General features: G+C 38.7%; 1 protein-coding gene across 10 annotated transcripts in view; it reads right to left on the bottom strand.

Annotated features, from left to right (window-relative positions):
* The window catches only part of R3HDM1 (R3H domain containing 1), a 50657-nt gene that overhangs the window by 27102 nt on the left and 2928 nt on the right, over window positions 1–20627 (bottom strand). For 6 of the 10 annotated variants that reach the window (XM_057366553.1, XM_057366558.1, XM_057366557.1 and 3 more), the window contains exons 3-13: window positions 15435–15476; window positions 14899–14988; window positions 9679–9793; window positions 7502–7580; window positions 5933–5992; window positions 5711–5851; window positions 3126–3234; window positions 2930–3025; window positions 1580–1617; window positions 1447–1497; window positions 1069–1295 (exon numbers count right to left, since the gene is read on the bottom strand). In XM_057366553.1, coding sequence (XP_057222536.1) covers window positions 1069–1295; window positions 1447–1497; window positions 1580–1617; window positions 2930–3025; window positions 3126–3234; window positions 5711–5851; window positions 5933–5992; window positions 7502–7580; window positions 9679–9793; window positions 14899–14988; window positions 15435–15476 — 1048 coding nt within the window. Of the gene's footprint in view, window positions 1–1068; window positions 1296–1446; window positions 1498–1579; window positions 1618–2929; window positions 3026–3125; window positions 3235–4122; window positions 4675–5710; window positions 5852–5932; window positions 5993–7501; window positions 7581–9678; window positions 9794–14898; window positions 14989–15434; window positions 15477–20627 lie in introns of those variants that run through there. The other 4 variants (XM_057366555.1, XM_057366556.1, XM_057366562.1 and 1 more) reach the window with 4 other exon arrangements.

Genomic DNA, 20627 nt, shown 5'->3' with positions numbered 1-20627 from the left:
CTGCTAAATGGAATAGCTCTGTATGATGGCACAGTTTTACAGCACATGTAGAAGTACCTTGAAATGTTTTTGTTGTTTTTTTTTTTACGTAAGTATGTAATGGACAAACAGAATTTGTTACTGTTTTACTGCACTAAGATATAGCAGTGTSGCCACATACCTAAAAGGTAGTGGTAGTTTAAGAAAAAGCAAAAAATTTAAATAGATCCTCATTAGAAACCAGTTYTGTAAGTAAGATCAAAGCCAATATYAATAAGGCAAGCAATTATATTCTGCTTTTTTACASTTCTACTTCAAATTCTGAAGCAGCCCACCAGTAACCCGCCCATGTATTACATGCCTCAAAATTCTCCGCAGAATAGCAACTGGATCAAATTATGTTGGCATTTGAAACACAAATATTTACTAAATTTCATTTCTGACCCACTGAAGATTCATTCCCATATTTTCTGAGATTTTGTCCTCACATCAATTGCAACTTAAAACACATTTGAAACTCAGACTCTTACGTGTTTTTATTCTCCAAAATTTCTAAATCTTAAAATTAAACAGTACACTTCRTTCCACTGACCTTATTTCTCAGCARTCTAAAAATTAAGTAAGCATTTTAGCCATATTCATTTTAATATAACAAAAGAAAGAAAATACAATAAAAATAACTACCAATTCATAAGCTTTAATGCTGTTTTATYCTTTATCCTTTTACTCTTTTAGTAGAATAGCAGTGCAGTTTCCTAAAATCGTGCAATGCAGGCTTTGCCCCACTGGAACCGGAGATCTGAACTCCAAATACTTTAGTCAAAAATATTTCTGTTAAAAAACATTTTCAAATCCTTTGTGTGAGATGAAATACACTGAATTTCAAGCTATCTACAACACACTTGAAGATTCTACTTCCAAAGCCAGAAATGTTCACCTYATTTGTTATGTTCCAGCTCTAGGGCTGCATCTGTAGGTGTTCCATGCATGCAGCACCCTGTATCCCGGGATGCACGGAGCCTCCCCACCCAGAAGAGCTGCCATGCACGCCCAGCTCAGCCCGCAGTGCCTGCCCTGAGGCTGCTGTACCTGTCTTGGACAGCCTGCCCGTGCCTTTGCTGCTGCCAGAGCTGTCCCCACGGCTCAGCACCGAGATGCCACTGAAGCTGCTGGCTTTGGTCACCGCAGGCTTCAGGTTGCGCAGGGAGCTGTCGGAGTCGGTGCTGCTCCAGGGCCGGGGCTCGCAGTACTTCAGCTCGTTCTCAGTGCTGCTCTGGTGGCTGTTGGTTGATCTCCCCGAGGTCTCCTTATTGATTCTGTAAGTTACAAACTGAGCTTTTAGCACAAGCATCACTTGCAAACTTAGAAAAGAAAAAAAAAAAACCCCAAACAAAAAGCAAGAACAATAAGGTAAATGCATGCAGAATACTTTGGAGTTGTTTTTTTTTATAAGAAAGCATTAAATACCTAAGTATCTGTCGTCTTTGTTGTGTACTATTAGTTTCTTCCTCCTGGATTCTGTTGACATTTTAATAAGATAGCTTAATATTTATTAAGAAAACAGGAAGACAAAACAGAATTAAATGGCAAATTTTCTTACCTTTTATCAGTGAAATAATTCTCTTGGGAACACAGGGACTGAGGGGCAAAGAAGTGCAGAAATTAATACGAATGGCATCTAGAATCCCTACTACAAAACACAGCAATTTGGAGTCTTTTGCATTATACACAGACTTTTACAGCATCCTCTTTATATTAAGCTGCCTGAAAAGCTTTAGCTCATTGTGGATAATTACTATGAGGAAACAAGACAGTATAAAAAGGCCCATGTGCAGGAAATCAAAGTCAGCACCAGAACAGTAACAATGCTGGTCATTTGGTTTCTATCAGAGTTTTTCTGATAGAAATTCTTCCCTTGGGCCTTTGCTGCCTTCTGTCACTTGCAGCTGGTGTGTGATTCAAAGGGCTTTCACAGCACCTGAGCTGCCTTGCATTCTGCTGGGAAGGGTGAGGARGAGAGGACACTGCTGCTGCAGTAACTGCTTTGGGTACCAGTCTGTGCACACTACAGAACAYAACCAAAAAGGCTATTCCTGACTCAAATCATCCTCCCCTTGACTGTGTCTCCTAACATCTGGCACGAAGCTTCTAAGRGTGTAATACATGGTAAATTAAGATGTGAAAAGAAAACATAATTTTTTATCTAAAAGACCATTCTTTTTGTTTGTAACTAAGGTGAACAACAAGATAATAAATMAGCTCTCAAGAGCTCATTACTCTCTTCAGAACAAGAATCTGGTTTTGGATGTGCAAGAGCTACAGATAAATGTCAGAAAAAAGTGGATTATTAGAAGTAACACRTATTTTTAAAGATGTATTTGTTCTGTTTTACTTAATATMATCAATACTTGYAATTGAATTGTAGCCTACAATRYTGTCCYRCAGGGTATCTCCAGTCAGGAGATTGGACTGTGAGATTCCTGACTGGAATTTTACATTTGGGACCTCAAATCATTTTCCCGTGAACACTGAGAAGATGTGCTTGGTATAGATACAAGTGAGACAGAGCTTGTTTTTTTTTTTTTAAATGGCTTCATTTTTTTTTCTTCTTTGTCCTGAGCAACAACTGAAATGATTGCAGAACCAAAACTCTGTAACTTAAATTGCAGCGAGGGGCAAAACAATGCAAAGAAGGGAAATGCATTGCGCTAGGTAACGCTAGAGAACACTCCTAAATAATTCTTGGGTTGTTTGAGTTTCATTACAGCAGTGATCAGAGAACACAGAAGATTTCTCACTTATCACTTAAAACTCACTCAGGCCACACTCTCTTATCTGCTCAGCCTCAGTCAGAAAATTTCCTGGAAAGAAGGTTCCTGGAAAGCCACTTGAGCATGTCTGTGTGTGAAGGGTTCATAGAAAAGAGTGAAAGATTTCTTTTGATACATACATCTTGTGCAAATATCCTTTCTCTAGCTCTCTGATATTCCTCTTCACGTTCTTCTATGGATTTACTTCTTCTGTCATCTTTTAATCGTATTCTCATCTAAATAAAGTGGTACAGTGTCAATTTACACAGGAAAACAGTAAGAATGCATAGTCAAATATAGCAAGTGGAAGAAATAARAAAGATATGTGTGCTTTACCTGGTTGTCATCTTTGTCCAAACTAGAGTTATCTCTCTTAAGRATGTACCGCTTCTGGAAGTCATCGCTCTTCTCATCCTTTATATGCTCACAAAACTTTTGGTCAGGTCTGAGAAAAGTYGTTACAAAGAAAATATTTATGGTTTTATAAACATACACTGCACACACTGTGGAACAAACTGAAATATACTCAAGATTAATTTTAAATACACTTAATATTCTAACTGAAAGAATAGATTTTGGCTGTCCAGGCAATGGAAATGATGAGGTGCACCCCTAACAAGTCTTGTCCTGAGGCATAACAAACCTGCTTTTAAAAACCTCTTCCTCCTTCAAAGCTTTTGCTGCAACTTCCAATTAAGGTGAGAAGCAAACCRCATGCCCTTGGGAATSAGAAGTGCTTTGGAATCCCGACTGGCACCATGCAATGGATATTGGGCATGCATGGAAGTGAAGACAGGTGTTTGCTGCTAGAGCSGCAATACCTCAGAATTCATTTCAAGGGAAAACAGAAGACAAGAAGGTAGAGGAGAAAGCACTGAAACTTAGAAACTTCTAAAACAAAATTAAGTAGAAATGAGTAAGAGAAGAACAGTATAATGCAGGCAAGCAAGAGCTTCACAAAGTCATAGGGAGACAGTGAAGTAACRGATTATAAATATTGCTGTGGTATTTTATCTACTTTGTGAAAGAAAAAGTGGTGTTTTGCAAATCCTTGTTATTAAAGAGAGATACCTAGAGTATCCTAGATAATAAAGTACCCAGATAGTAAAACTACTGCTGTCAAAAGAGCAGAACTCAGACAATCAGGAAATAGTTGTCTAACAGAGGACAGAACAAATGTATGCTCTGTTCTATTTCTGTTATTTATCATTACCTAGGACTCCTGGAAAGAGTCAGGGGAGCTTTTTCTATGAAACAGCCAGCCCTGCCTATTGATTCCTGGATGCCCAAACATAATTAGCAGGCATTTCAGAGAACCTTTAGACTGTCTTACCTCTTTCTTTTAAAGGTCTCTGAATTTACTGCCCTGCAATCACCAACTCCCACTCCACTGAGACGTGCCAGTGTGCACTGGGTGGTTGATGTCAGTAACATCACTGCTCGCCGAGGGAGCCGCGAACCTGCCTATGAGGAAAAGGTAAGTTTGGCTTTATTCCACATGGAGCAGATCTCCAAGGTTTTCTTTCTAAATTCTTATTTTATATCCAAAGTGATTTAAAATAAGAATATTGAAAACATYAAGAATCTTTATGTCTGCAGGTTTGATGAAATGCCTGCTAATTAGTAACTACACCTATAGGGGCTTCCAGAGGCCACAAGCTATTTAAATATGGTCTAAAAATTTTTAAAAATAACATAAAAATGAAATAATCTTTTATCAGTTCTTATTTCAAAACTGCAGTGCTAGACTGAAGCTTTAGTCTAGAGATGCTGGTAGATGCAAAGGCAACAAATTTGAAATGTTTGGCTTTCTAGTTCAATTTAGATATAGACTGYACAGCCAAAGCAAAAACACATACATAAATAATATACATATTCAACATATATTCAAGCTCTATATATTCTTCTAAAAAAWTTTGAGGAGAAATTGTTTACTTAAGTGAAATTTCAGTGTGGCATGTAATTTCAATTCTACTTATTCTAAAGTAGGGTGGATAATTAGTTTTTTTTTCTTCCAAAGCTCTAAAGAGTATATCTATAGACTGTGATTAGGATGCAGATGCTGTAAACTCCTGTTTTCATGTTCAAAACTAACAAAAATTGGTGTCAGGCAACTGCTTTAAGTTAAAATTGGAAACTAGGTGGCACAAATATGTCAACACATTAGACCTGTGTATTTTTGAGAGAGAATGAGGAGACAGAGCAAGTGCAGAGGATAGAGAGAAGAGCTGGGTCCTTTGAATGGAAACCTCAATTCCACACAGTTTTCAGACTTGCTGTGGCCCCAATACTACCTTTTCTGCAAYATGGATTTTCCCCAGCCCTCACAGTAAAGCAGCATGCCATGGCTTGTTAATGTGGCTGACATTTCCACTGAGGTATCTTCCCTGCCATGTTTATTTGTAAGGCCATGAGAGATCTGTAAGCAACATTATTCCAAGAGAAKAACTTCAACAGCTGAATCTTCCCAGTAGAATTTTACAATACGAAAGCCAAAGTTGTGCAAGTCCCCTCCTTTCACCAAATTAGAAATGACCCCGYTTCTAAGATAAGGGCTGGCTCTGCTTTCCAAAAGAAACAAAGAATGTACTTTGTACACTTTACTGGTGTAAATCTTTAAACAAATAAACAGTTGCTAAAAATTCGTATGTCACAGAAACAAAGTTAGCAATGTATCTCTGTCAGAAAAGCAACAAAAATTCTTAGAGCTAACATCCTTTTTTCCCCAAAAGAATYCAAACATGAGGCAGATYACATCWTTACACAGCAGGAACATGAACAGYAAAGAGCTCACARCTACCTCTCCTTGATGCCTGTCCCYAGTAAGGMAACAGACCTCACCTGCTACAGCATCACTGCCTCACACATCCCAGGCATTAGAGCTATGCATCAAAAGGGTTTCTCAAGGCTTTTACACTTACATTCTTGTATTGCTAGTTTTATTTACTATGACTGACTTCCCACTCTGGTCCACGTTGTGCTCTAATCCAAAGTAAGCAGCTACCCTGTGCAACAGCATTCTATGGTAAGATGTCATTGGGGGAAACTTTTTTCTTGGTATTCTGGAAGAAAGGAATAGTAGCTTTATTAAATAAACAGGAACACTCTTGAATTCTTTTGTCCTATGAGAGTACAGTACTTACTCATTATTACCAATGAAATCTAAAATTTCCTGTTCTAATTTCAGCAGCATCATTCTGTCCCTGAAAATAAAAACACAGCAACTCACATATGAGACACTCCAATAACTGCAGTTGTATTCATCTTAAGAATACACAGATCAGAGCTGTGATCAAGGGATGATGGCAAACTGGAAATAGGACCACTGGGTGTCAAATGCAGTATTTTTAGGACAAAGTATTCTTTTTTTTTGCTATATTATATTGAACCTGCCTAGTGAAACATGCTATTCTGCTCTCAGATATCAGAGTACAAAGACCCTCCAAGAAGTCTCTGTCCAGGAAGCTCAGCAGGAAGYGCAGTCATGGAGAAGTCAGGCTCCAGGAAGAAAAGCAGTGCTGAGGTTGTTGGTTGGTGTGGGCAGGGAGATGTGCAGAGGCCTCAGCTGGCCCTTGGATTGTGAAGCACATCACTGAGAAAGTGACAGGGCATTGGTACAGGGGGGCACATCACCAACAACCAAGGGCTTAAAGCTGGCATGTGCTGGCATATTAGAAATACAGRAAAGCTAAAACTTTGGGTCATAGAAATGAACACTCTTCTTGAAAACTGCTCACAGGGGTTTGACAAATTGTTAAGATGCATTGAAATTCACAGATGCACGGTTCAGAATCTGTGCACATCAATCAACTCAGCTTCCCAGTCACTGTGCATGAAAACCCATGAAGATCTTCACCTACAATTCCTTATTTCCATTGGGATCCTTCATGACTTCAAACAGGAACCACCTAGGTTCATGCTTTCTAATTTTACTCTATAAGGACTATGGTTTTGGCCACATTATGGCTCATTTCACATTTTCTGCCAATAAAATGGAATCCAAATAATAAATTATCACATTGGAAGTCCTAACTATAATATGAATGAGTAACAAATAGCAGTGAAACAGCTTTTGTGGCAGAGCACAATTGCACCAAGTGAATTTCTTGCCTTGTACTACAGCCACAAACCCAGCACAAAACCCCAGTGAGTGAAAGAACGAACAAGGGAGACAAGRACACACTGCAAACCTCAGAACAACAGAACCAGGTCAGCTCTGTTGGTAACRAATTATGGACTTGGATTAGGTCAGATTTGGTTTCTGATGTGCAGAGTGAAAATCTCTAACTACAGTTATATAGGACAGCTTAAAAAAAGCCTTTAAATACACATTCAGCAGAAGACAGATTAGAGTCAGAGAAGACAGTTTGGTGTCTAACAAGCAGGTACTAAAACAGTKCAAGGTTTAGAGACAATGTATAAAAGTCCCTTCAGGGAGAGAACTGCACATAGACTGARCACATTGTTTGCATATTAAACATTAAAAGCATTTAAACCATTTCAATGTCCTGAACCTCTGCTCAAAAAGCAAACCAATTACAGTGATGTTTAGGATAGCCTGTGCAACAGACTCTCACCCTGAATAACTGACATGGACTGTTAGACATTTAAGAACAGGAAAAAATAAAACCACAAACAAAAAAACAGAAAGTGTGACACCTCAGGCAACAAGAAAGAAAAACATGAAGAAAATTGACATTGTGGAYTCTTACCTGGGATTATTTTTTAATGTATTTACTAAAAATTCATGAAGATCTATACCAGTGGAATCTGTATACTCCTGGCTGGAATCTAAGGGTGAGGGGGAARAGAACAAAATTACACTCTGAAGAAGCCTTTTTCCAATTATTGCTGAACACACTATACATGGATCAATACTATACAACCATTAAGTACATTACTGCCAAAACAAAATGYTTCCAGTTTCCAGGGAAAAGGCCCACGAGTCAAAAACAAAACAGAAAATCCACTACCACCCACTACACCCCAATTCAAGAGTAATATAGARGCAAAAATTTCAGTAACACCATCAATCTATTAACAACTGGCTGTATGTTGTGAAGCAGTTAATCACCATGAGACTGATTTCCATCACCCTTCCACATTGCCTCATTATCCCACATTGCAGTGTTGTGAACACATCTGTGGRCCAGCAGCAGCCCATCTACTGAACTACTGGGTGTTGCCCAAAAAATTTTGTAATTCAGAATGTTAACAGTTTAATGTTCACAAGATGGTGCTTTGTATTCCTAAAAATCGTTGTTCCCTTGGGCTTTGTTTTTCACAACATCATGTTCAGATGTTTCCAAAAAGAAGTSTCAACTTTCCCCCTCCTTTCAGTTTTCAATGAAAGAAAGTATTCAGTTAAAATACTATCCTCTAAAATCTGTCCTGAAASGAATTATGTAACACCAAATTTTCCSTTAYAAGAGCACCTCTGAGTTCCAGATCCTAGAATTCAAATCAACAGGTGTTGGAACAGTATTTCTGGAACTAGATTTCTTCTAAGAACTACTTATGTGTTAATCTATCTCAACTTATTTAGGCACAACTCAAACTCATGTCTAGCTCCCAGCTCTTCCACCTGCCCAGAGAGTGTAAGTGAAACCAAGCAAATCTGAGCACTCATTGTTTGGAACTACTTTTGATTCTGAGGAGGAGAAGGCAACAAAAGGCTATAATTGGTGAAAACTTTAAYTATTTACTTCAATTTTCCTAATTTGAAAGTGAGCTAACTAAAATGATTTAGTTATAATTACTAGAACTGAAGCTAAAATTCCATAATTTTCTATTTTGGCATATCCTATATTGGGAAGTAATTAACCTTCAAAGGAGAGAGTTGTTGAATTAGAACAGCCACCGCTACCACATGCATTTTGTCACTTTGCTCTCAACTCCCCACCATTASTTATTGGGTGTTTGGGGGTGGTAGTGGTGGTGTTTAAGACATCATTCCAAAGACCATGATTTATAAATGCAGGTTAAGTTCTTCATCCCAGTGCTTTTAATTTCACAGATACCTGGGACAAGATGCACTGAAATTCCACATGAGGCATGCCTTATGGAATTGTTGGACACAAGATGGACAAGTGCCATTTGTCTCAAARAGAATTCTGGCTCCAAAGTTATTTCCTATACACTGTCTGATCCAAGATATTTAGGTAACCATTCTGGATATTTAAAGCAAGAGCTGTAAAATTATTTGCCAACTTAAACGCATGAAGTGTTCTATGGGTWGGAGGCATTAGACAGCATGGACAAAAACTGGCTCATGTCATTAATGTCACAGCTCTCTTTCAGATTAAAACCCAAAGATTTTCAGCACATAGACTGTGCATCAATCCAGAATGCAGTAATATTTAATTGAAAACATAACTGTCCTTTTAATTTATACAGTTCTACCTTTGCTCCAAAACTTTATTAAAAAAAAAGCTAGATATTATCAAAAGTAAAATAAACAAAGGAGAACACTGACTCCTTTTGAATGAGGATCAGAAAAAGTACAAAGGGAGCTGTGCCATTCTGACTTGGGTTTCACAAGTCCTGTGACAACCAAGTCTAGGTAAAAGCAAGGAGCTTCCAGTGACTTATAAAGTCAGCTTAAAGAACACTTGGGCACAACTGAGACAACAGAGCTGTTTTTGTGCTGCTCTGCAGTCAGACAAGAGAGAAAGGAAAAACATTTTCTGGAGGGTTTGACATAGTCTCAAAAGCTCTCTTTCCTCTGGGACCAAGTCTTTCTCCAGCTCAAAGGTGTCTAATCTATTTGCTTAACTTGAAAAAAAAAATAAAGCAATGTTTATGCAATGAAGACCTGGAAATAGCACAGTATTTTCATACGTTCTTCATCTACACAGTACATTTAAAAGCACAAGGACGGATAGCAAACCTCTTGATAACATTTTTCTGGACAGTTTATCACTGGATTTTTCYTTTTCTGATTCATCTTTTGCAGGTTTTTCTTCTTTTTCAAAAGACTGTGACAACTGGATCTGAATTTTCTCCTGTCAAAAAGTAAAAATCAGTCAYCACACAAATTATTTCAATACCTGCAGGAGAACTGTTCTGTACTACATTACCTGCAAAACAATGAAGCAACAACAGCAAAAAAATGGTCTATATATTCTGATTCTGCATGTGCTTCATGTGACTGTACAAYTAAATTATTAATCAGTAAATTAAAAAGTACAGAGATGGCATAGAAAGGCCCATAAACATTTTAGAATTGCCACACACTTCCAGACCCTGAATGCTATTGCAAAGTATCTTCCTCCATACATGTAACAAAATATTCCAGTTTTAAGATTGGTTTGGTTCATACCAAGAAAAAATACAACAAACCAAAAATTTCAATCTAAGGCAGACCAGCATTTCAAGATTCAGAAAAAAAGGGCAATATTTACAGTACAATATATCAAGGCATAGTTTGCAAACCTGTCATCAAGGCTAAGTTTCATAACTTCCTGTGTATTTTGACAGAGTAKCTTTGTGTGCAACCATCTCAAAATCCATGGTATGTGAACTATTATAAAACCTATTTCTCAAATATAGCAGAAAGTTTCCCTCTGAAATTAGTGATGTAATTGTACCCTAAATACCCTAAATAGTGCAAGACTGCAGCTGGTTCTTTGTGACTCTTTACTCTTTCATGAGGTTGTCAGTGAAGTTCAGACAGCCAAACCTGAGCAGCTCAGGAGCAATGGAATCACCGTGTCTGAATGACTCCCAGAGGAGCAATGGCCAAGTCCTGTCAGAGCCAGACTACCCTGTCACCTTTTAACTCCCTGAAATGTCAGTTCTGCTCTCCCAGATGCCAGCTGAGTCCATGCTCAACATTCCCAAGAACATCTAATCCTTCCCAATCTAGAGAGCTGCCCCTCATGCACTCTTGCCTATYCCTCCTCTGTGCTGCACCTTAATCCTTTCCCACGCAAGTCCTCACTGCTCCCTCAAAGCCATTCTCACTCATATCCGGGCCCTTGCTCTAAGCTTCTGCTCTTGTGTCATTGCACAGGCTTGATCTCCGCCTGGAATGGGGCCAGAGTTAAATATAGCCAGGATTCACCAGGCTGGAACCTGTCCACGTGCCCAGCCCGCAGCCACTCCTGCCTGTGCCGGCACAATGGGAGCCCTGCACTACCCAGGCTATGGTCCAGCAGSAGTTCACAAATGCAGCTTCAGGGCAACAACTTCTTCAAATGAGGAAAAAAATGGTCACAGTTTTACCAGCTCTCCCTTTCATTATGACTTTCCCCCATACTAAATGTTCCAGTTAAACTTCTTAATTAATGAGCACCAACCAAACTGCATCTCAATGTGAATGAAGACTTCTCAGCTTTGGACAGTGTCTATAACCACATCTGATAAATACCACCCTTGGTCACCAGAATGGACCTCTCTCATCTGATTCTTTCCTAGTCTTGAGAATTTACTTGGCTATAAACCTCAAGGAGTCCAGAACAAATCTTTGCATTCCTTACCTCATAAAGCTGAGCATAAATCAAATGAGCAATTTATCTGTCACTACAAAATGTACTACTCTTAACATTCACCAAGTAGCCGTGTAACCATCATTTGAGGAGGAAAAGGTTTCTGTCTTAYGAAGAAATAATTCCTGATTTGGATTCACTGTGTTCTCCTCCATGTTAYAGTGACACTCTACAAAACTATCAGGAAATTAAGCAAATTTTCATAGTCTGATGTTTCTTCACTAGCAAAGTGACTGCAACTTCTAAACTCATTCCAAGTAATGCACACAGCAATAGTTTAGTCAAAGGATCTCAGCAAGTAATCATTTTCATACTTCCTTCCCCAACGAGAGCTAAAAAAAGGMATCACCATCTGAACAGCCAGTTCTGCTACTACCACCAGCTCTACTTCAAAGTGTGATACATCAGAACTGGGTACCAAAGGGCACTTTCTTGTGATTTCATGCTATAAAAACTGTAGCATCTAATTAAATATGACCTACTTGACTGGAAAACTGAYGAAAAATCTTTTAACTTCTCTTCCCTTATAAAACTCTTAATCCCGTTTGCAGCAGGTCTCTGCTGGCATTTGGACTCCTCAGCCTAACTCAGATCACCCATTCCAAGCCCTCATTGGTAGAAGAAGGAACTGTCACCAAATTTTGATTAAACAAGAAAAAGCCAAACAAAACACCCCAAACCATCAAAACCTGATAAATCCCACCAGCTTAACACATTTTGGAGAAAGGTATGAATATTTGTCAAAATCCTGCATTCTGAGGCTGGAMTTTTACCAGAAAAACCATCATAAGTCAATAGAAACTAACATTACTGCCTCTTGCCTTCTCCCCCCACTCTGTCTCCACTGGGTTATTTTACTTTGCTTATAATGTTCAATCTTTTGAAGGTTTATTTACTTGTTACCCATAATAACAATTGTCATTCATAAGAAAAAAGCTCTTCCTGGCAAAGGGCTGAACTTGATTACCCTTTTCTAGTGCTTGTACTTCATATTGGAGCACAGTCAGAACAACCTGATGTTTACACAAATGATGGCAAGAGAACAGAGTTGGTGTTACAAAGATACAAGATCAAACATACCACAGTTATGTTCTTCCCCTCACAATAAATTTAAAAGTTGGTACTTTCACAGCACCTCTCAGTAAAGGGCTGCCAGTGCTTTTTAGCAAGGATTAAAAACATGAAGTGCTCTTAACCTGGGTTTCTCAGGAAGAAGCAGTATCTTGTTTCATGTTGCAATTGAAAATAGAAACATTGATCAGAAAATAAATTTATCTGCTTGAGACAATTTCATTGTTCCCCCTCTTCCATCACAGCCTTCCAAGGAGAAAGCCAAGGGTGCCAGCAGGGCCTTGCTAAGTGTCTCCTACATCAACCTGTGTCAGGATTTTGCCCTGCTGGAGCTGCTGGTGTGAAGGGATGACTGATGAACAGTCATAGAAAAGACCATAGAGTTATCCCCAAACTCACACCACTCCCTAGTTGAGTCTATATATTTTTCATCCTAACACTTTCTAATAACTGAAAATTTGGATTCTCCAAATATCACCAGCAACATTATTCTGAATTTCATTCTTCCTGTGTCTTAAAATCCATTTTAAGCACTAACAGAAATCTGGAAGCCCATTTTCAGTTGCCATCAGTGATACAACAGAGCAATGACCCTTCCAGGAAGGGGAWGTATCGATGATTCTCCTGCTGCCAGAGAGGCCTGTGCAAGGCAGGCTCTTCCTTCTCTGAGCCATTGGACCTCCCACACATCCCAGACACAATTAATGCTTCCSAGTGTGGGGCTGCAGGCAGCTGACTGGCACATATGAAGGGCTCTTCCATGCTTTCCCAATGATTCTTTGGGAAAGGAGGCAAAATGAGTAAAGAAATTGCCTGTGTGAGTTGTCACAAAGGGTCATGGGAGACCTGTGCCCCACGGGATGTACACTACAGTGCCAGAATCCTAACAGATTGCCACTTCTAACTCTCCAACATGCATTTCTCCACCCTGCAGGGAAGAACTAAATTTATTCTCGCAATCATTTCTCTGCACAGCTATTGGGATTCATAAGCCATTTCTTCTACATTACTGCTTCCAAAGAAAACTCACAGCTAGCTCTAATTTTGYTCTTAAGGCAATCTGCTTTATGATATTCCTTTTGTGCAAACTTACATTAGCACACWATTCAATTCATTCTGCAGAACCAGCCCTGACATCCCTTCAACCACTGCAAGAATTCCTTTTGAGAACCACCTGGTAGCACACAGCTAAGGACACATTCCCAGAGGACTTGGCCACAAATGCCACCTGAGGAGAATACTTCTTGTAAATGTCTGACTTTAAATCATTCAACACATGGCCTTCTGTAGTGATGGTGGATGGAAAATCTTAATGCCTCTCAGGCTGGAAATGTACCATGGATGAACAGTCCACCAAATCAGACTTCTGTCTTCTGGTAAATCTGCTACAGTGACTGAGAAAGTTAAACCCCTCTGCCTCAGACTGAACAATTCAGCCTGACCAGATCTCTCAGTCTATTTTGTTATCTTATGAGAAACATTACAACAGGCTTGCAAATCATTGTAAACAGCTTTACTGTTGGCTTTTAATYGCTTACTTTGCAACCTTTACCAATCTATGATGGATTTTCATCAAAGTAACAGGCCCAGTTTCTGAATTCCTTTAGTCAACACTTTAAATTCTGCTATATTAGTGAAAGCTTCCAAAAATACTGTTTCTTTATTTTCCCAAAGGAACAAAAAAGCCCCCAAACCTAGATACTGTGTGTCTCAGTCTCAAAAAAAATTTAGCTTCACAAACACATACATGAGCCCATCCTTCCCCAAAACTGAGTTAACACCTCACCAGCAAAACCCACTCATACCCTGCTTTCTACTGCTTCCATCTTAACCAAAGTGAGACTTTTCACAAAAGCACAGTTCAGAAGGTTTTCARTAACAGCAAAGGCCCATTTCTGTTTTGATAGGCATGAAAAAACAACAGCATTTTGATGGCCCTCCTTCATACACAGAACTAAAGGCAATAGTAGGGTTTTGCTCTGAACAYACAGGCTGGTATGAAGGTAAAGTCAGGAAACTTGGATTTTGTTTAAATTCTCTAAACTGATTTTACATATTTTGTTCAGCATGTAGGAACTTCTTTAGGTTTGTTGTACAATTTTGACTGATTAATTCACACATAACTCAGGCAGGTGTTACAGAGTTACCAGCAATTGTGACCAATATGCAGGAATTCAGTTACAACACCAGAAATTACAACTATTACCATTGTCAAAAAATAAGAAACTGATAAATTATACTCCACACTAATCACCATGTTTCTGTCTTACCGACAGCACTTAAGAAATTTAAGAGTCCCTCAAGTGCACTGTAGGACTAAAAAGTTAAAATAACTGACAAACCCCTCTTTCTATGCACTGATATCAACTAATACAATTAAGAGAAACAAAGGCCCACATTCTGCATCTGATATTATCACCTCTATTAGATCTGAATTAAAAAAAACCCTAAAGCTACATGGTGTCCACATATTTAAAAATACTCAACAGATTTTCCTTTGAACAAGTTACTTGAAATTGTTCCAGAAACTTCAGTAAGGTGATTTTTACCTGGAGGTCCTGTGATATTTCAGCTGTGGGAGGTGGTGGATATTCTTCACATACAGCAAGGCTCCGAACTAACTTTAACTTTGTGTTTGACTAAAGGAAAGTATGTAAAATTAACAACTATGGCTTATAAAAGATTATATCAATATACCATAAGCCGTTATTTTCTCATTCATTATATGTAAAATAAAATGGCTGAAAAACGCATTTTTAATGCTTTCATAGAATAAATAATTCCCTTTAGGATAAAAATACCCAAGCAATTGCAGCTTTTGAAGGCACTACCAGCACAACAGAGCACATCTAATGAAAARWAAATAAAATGTTTGGGAAGGTGTTTCTCTCCATAACAATAAAAAGCCACCAAAAATATAAAGGCAAATCACAAAAGCAGACAACTAGGCAAGACAAAAATCCAACAGAATAAAACAAAGCTACAATGCCAAAAAATAAAACTAAAAGGCACTTTCCACAAAGTAACAAAGCTGCACCAAGCATGAAGGGCTCCCTTCGCATGCCAGCACGCCGGGCTACCGTACCTTGGACCTTTTGGCTGTCTGTCCAAAGGACTGCACTGGCCGCTGGCGACAGGCACAACAGAGAAGGGTTAGATTAAACTCAGTGGTACAAGTTTGTTAATGCAAAAGTCTGTACAAGAGAAAGCTTTGACAGTTATCACTGACACGGGCAGATCTGTGAAAGGAACAGCAGGTGCTTTTGGCTGACGGATTAGGCGCTCTCCCACTTTCGTCAGGCTTGTCCTTGATTTCCCTTCTTCATTTATCAACAACAGATATTAGAGCACTTTAACAGAACCAAGTATTATCTTTGTTCAGTGGCATCCAAGCAGGTTACTCTCACAGCCAGCTCCTACACTTTCAATTCTTGTTTCCTAATTTCCTTGGCAACATGAGATTTTTTTAATGTATTTTCTTCCTATTCCTGAAACCTWCCTAGAAAAATGGTATCAAAAMCAAAAAAGCATTGCCTCCACCAGGGGAACAAATAACAGATGATGTCTTAYCATAAGCAGCTTAAAACACATGGGGKTTTTTCTTTCATCTTGGGACCTATKAAAGTATATCTTAAAATGGGCTACTGGTCTTTTTTTWTTTCTTTCATTTAGCAACTTACTATGAATTAATATGCTTTTTCTCCTCCCAGAGCCATTTTAGTAACTTATTATGCAATAATTGTTTTTTTCTTCTCAAAGCCCTTCTTCTCTTAATATTGTYCCTTTAAAAAGAATTACCAGACTTTTATTAAAGTATGCATAACTGAAAGGTACATTTGAATCAATAAAAGCATTTAATGGTTTGTTAAATGCATAGTTAAATATAAGTCAACCCTCAGTGCCAGTAGTATAAGAATAGAAACATTTAGTGGCACATAATTTAAGTATTGGTTTCCCTGGAAAAATTAAACTAATGAACAGACAAGCTTACAAGCTTTTAACAGAACTGGTTTTCGTGAGCACAGGCCTAATATTTGTAAGGAGAAATTAACATCATTAATATAATTTCAAATGTTGTTTAATGGACATTATTTCCTCCTTTAAAAAGGGAACTAAATAGAGACTCCACTGGAAAMCTCCATGAATGCAGCTCTCCTTGCCTTGGCTCACAGGAGATGTCTATCAAGTGCCTGAACTTCTTAGCAGGAGCTACAACATTGCTAAAAAGAACACTTCACCTACACCAGAGCTCTACCAYGTAAAGGCACAAGTGCTTTTTCTCTCATTTCCCTCAAGTCCCATATGCCAATTTTGGATGTTGCACCAGCTTAGCTGAGGAGCAGCTAAGGGAAGCAGCAGAAGGGAAGCTCATTTAAGCTCATTTCACTATGTAACAGCATTTTAAATAGCTGCACTGGAAACTCACTGAACTCATCAGCAGCTTTTTAAAGGAAGCTTGCTGAGATTTTGAGCAGCAAAGACAGTTCAAATACTTCCATACCTGGAACCATTCAGACTCTTGAGTTTTGCTGTTTCCATACCTGCAACCACACAGAGACTTTGAGTTTTTCTGTTACCTGCAAAATACCTTTTCCTATCCAYCATCTCAGCTGAAAGCATTTCTTGCATGCCGAAAGCTGGCACTACATATCCCTGACGAAGTTTCTGTTACACCAAGCTACTAAATTTTAAAAACTGGATTATTTCCCAAGCTCCTATCAATCACTCCAGAGTCAATTAGCTTGGGTGTGTTCAAAYCAAGTAGTGCAAATTTAAAGTCAAATCAGGGCTGTCAGTGAGGTCTTCAGTTCACTATCAAGAGGCAAAAGAATCTATACTCAGGCAATTGTTTATCTTTTGCAAAATTTTGGAAGCTTTGAAGCYAGTATATAAGCCAAAAGAATATACAGAGCAAACACTCCAGATCCAGCATTTGATAGGGCACAAGAGGGAATTCAACCTAGTTATACAGGACATCAAGTTACTGCTCACTAATTAGATAAATCATGCATATTTTTAAGAGTAAAAAGAAAAAAAAAAAAAAAAAAAAAAAAAAAAAAAAGAAGAAATTGTTGGTGGGACTAAACCAATACCAGCAGTACTGGGGAGAGCTGGGGGCCACTGCAGGAGGGAGGTTTCCCTTCACAGATGAGACAATCATCACTCCACTGTCATATTCAAATTTATCCTCTAGAAAAAACAGACTTGTATAACACTCCYGTGACAGGTGTGGATTCCTGGCTTTCCTGTGTGACTTCAAGGACGTCAAAACATGAAATGCCAGCCCCTCAAGCCCAGGTGTAACAGTGAGCAATGAGCAGCACATATGGGTCAGGTGAGAAGCACTGGAATAAGCCTGGTAGGGCTGGACTGCAGGGACAGCTCAGGTGACGACAGACCAATGGTGCAAGGTCTTGTCTGCAACTCCAAACCCCAAGTCCTCTGATACCCCAGCAACTGCACTCTCAGAGCTTGAAGATGGTGATGCACAACCTTTCTTTCTGGGACAAAACCACTYTGACAGAGGATGACACCACTTCCACAGGAATTCCAGGACAGTAGGTAGCCAATGCACACTGTAGCTGTTAATACACATTTTCTCTCTTTTCAGGGCCATGAATTTTATTCTGCCCTAATTTCTCTACATTTACTGTTTTGCTCCTATAGAGCATCTTTATATTTCCCATTTGTGAAAAAGAATTTCTAGCTAATTTAGAATATGCAGTCCTTGGTGAGTGCAAATTAGGCAATTTTTTTTATATTTGCAGCTCTCAAAGACTTCTACTGCCTTGAGAAAACACTGTGTTAATGAAAGCTCTATTTATAGTCATTATGGGCATGATTTCAAGATAGTGTTTAAAAGCAAGTATTCCAAATAATTGCATAATGAAAATAATGATTAGGTTCTTGCCTTTGATAAAACCCCACAAACAACTTTTAAGACCAACTACTACACTACATTTCCAATGGCAAAATAAAAAGAGAAGATAGCATTGATCAAAAACATATAATCATAAATATCCAGGTTTTCAGTAGGAGTATTTGCCTACTTCATTTTCTCCTAAGTACSTCACCAGATCATGTATACTGAATGCAAAGCAGAGATCTGGAGCTGTTACATGCCTTCCTCTATCATCACTGTGCTGTCTAAACAAGTCAGATAAAAACAGGTCAGGCACAAGATGGCAAATTCAGACGTGTGAAAGGTTTTGTGAGAAGGGGCTCTATTTCTGAAGTACCATTTGGGCATCTCTGAGGATAGGCACAACAAGACAAACCTGAACAAAGAGTTTTCTAAGGACATTCAGTTTTTTACCTTTCTGCAAAATTAGGCCTCAATTTTAAATCCAGTCAAGTGCTACAGTTGCAAGAACCACGGATAGTTTGTAAAGCTGAGGGAAAGAACAGTGTGGTCTATGGTTACTTGCTGTCCTGCATTAGTGAGCAGTGACAGCAATTTTCCATGACACAGTAGAGGATGGACTGATGGAAAAAGTCTCACTCTTGGACTTGGAGGCAGTTCAAAAGTAAGAGAATCTGCCTGATCATTTATCTATTCAAAAGTATTACATCACATATTTTGGAGACAAAGACAGGTAAATCCTGACAAGACCAAAACAGCTGGGGAGGAGGCAAAGAAAGGATTCAGAGTACTTCAGCTGTGAAACAGAGAGAGAAGACCAAGGTTTGTGCTAGTATGGAATGAAGATACATGTAGAAAGAGATGCCAAGTCACCAAGTAAAAAAAAATTCCATACAGTTGATGCACGCAACTCTGCACTCATGCCATGAGGCTTTTTTGGTTTTTAAAAAAGAAATCTTCCTAATAAAACATAAGGGATATATTGTAGGATAAGTCCAGAATCTTTAATTAGTTGTCAATATTTCTTGATGCTTTGTCCTTACAGTGGATGACACTGCCTGTCTCACCACCCAGAGACAGAGGCAACCACAGACACTGTACTCCAGCTAATTTTGAATTAATTTGTTGTCACCTAGCCTGGATAAGATTTAACAGGTGGGAGACAACAGTGACTAAAGAACCAAAACCTTTTTGATCACAGAATCCAYCACAGTGGTGCTGTGCACGTGACTTCTGTGAAAGTACTTTTCCTAAGAGTGCCTCTTGTCTCCAGTGCCATTTAAATGACACTTGAACCTCACTCCAAATATGCCAATTTAGAAATGATCTCTATCAATTATACTACTTTTGCACTGCTTGAAGAAATTGGGATTGCTGGCCATGTACTCTAATTAGGTATTTTCCTCATTCACATTGYACCTCCAACAGCAGACACAGCAGCAAATCAGTTACTAATGCACAACCTCTCAAAACAATCTGTAATTTACAAACACAAGTTACATTTTAAAATCTAATCACCAGTTTCTGAGCTGTGCAGTTCCAGAAACATACTTGAATTCAACCCATATCAAGTTTAGACAGAGGAAAAATCATAGCCTGTTTCTTCCTTGGCTGCAAAGAAGTCAAAAAGGAAGTGATAACTGTACTCAGGAGTATGATTGTAGTTTGACAGAAGATACCAAACCTATTCTGTTCCTAGGGAGGAGAGCCAAATCCAACTTCCATGCAACTCCCACCTCAACCCATCCTCTGATGCACTCAATTAGTAAACAGAAGTACAAAACAAATTCCAGTAAGTTCCTGATAATATTTTCTAACATTTCTCAGCAAATTCTTTGCTCTTTTCCCAGTAACACCACCAAAATAACATTTAACCTGCACTTAATGACAATTACTGTGTCCACTGAAATTCCATCAAATTGTTTAATCATCCATTAGTTAAAAACTTGCTGACTGCAATAGTTCCACAAGGTTTTTTTACAATGGACAATCCCAAATTTTTGTTTTGTATTTTAGCATAAAACATGCTTTAAATGAGAAATTCTCAAATATARAGCATATATATTTGCACTGGCAGGCTCCATAGTACAAGTGACATTATTAACTTGTGCTGATTCAATTGTTGCAAGGGGCTTGCTCACATTAGCCATGTTCCACTTGGTAAATGGCTGTCTTCCTTCCACTCTGGAATCTGCACCCTCAGCCTCAGTTTTTAATTAAACTGCTCATATAACAGCAATGTTGTGATTCTGATAGAGATTCCTGGACACAACACTAAATGCACAGACAGAAAAGCTGTCRTCATGCAGTGTCCAGTGCATTTTGTGGATGTGAGATAATTATTTCAGCCACCAGCTCTGACTCCTGAACAAGCACCCAACCAAGCAATCAACACCTGCCAAACCCACAGCCTCT

Source organism: Malurus melanocephalus, unplaced genomic scaffold, assembly GCF_030028575.1.
Source record: "Malurus melanocephalus ecotype Western Australia unplaced genomic scaffold, MMel_1.1 scaffold_67, whole genome shotgun sequence".
Lineage (NCBI taxonomy): Eukaryota > Metazoa > Chordata > Aves > Passeriformes > Maluridae > Malurus > Malurus melanocephalus.
Note: the sequence above shows the minus strand (reverse complement) of the source record. Positions and strands in the feature narration are given on the sequence as shown.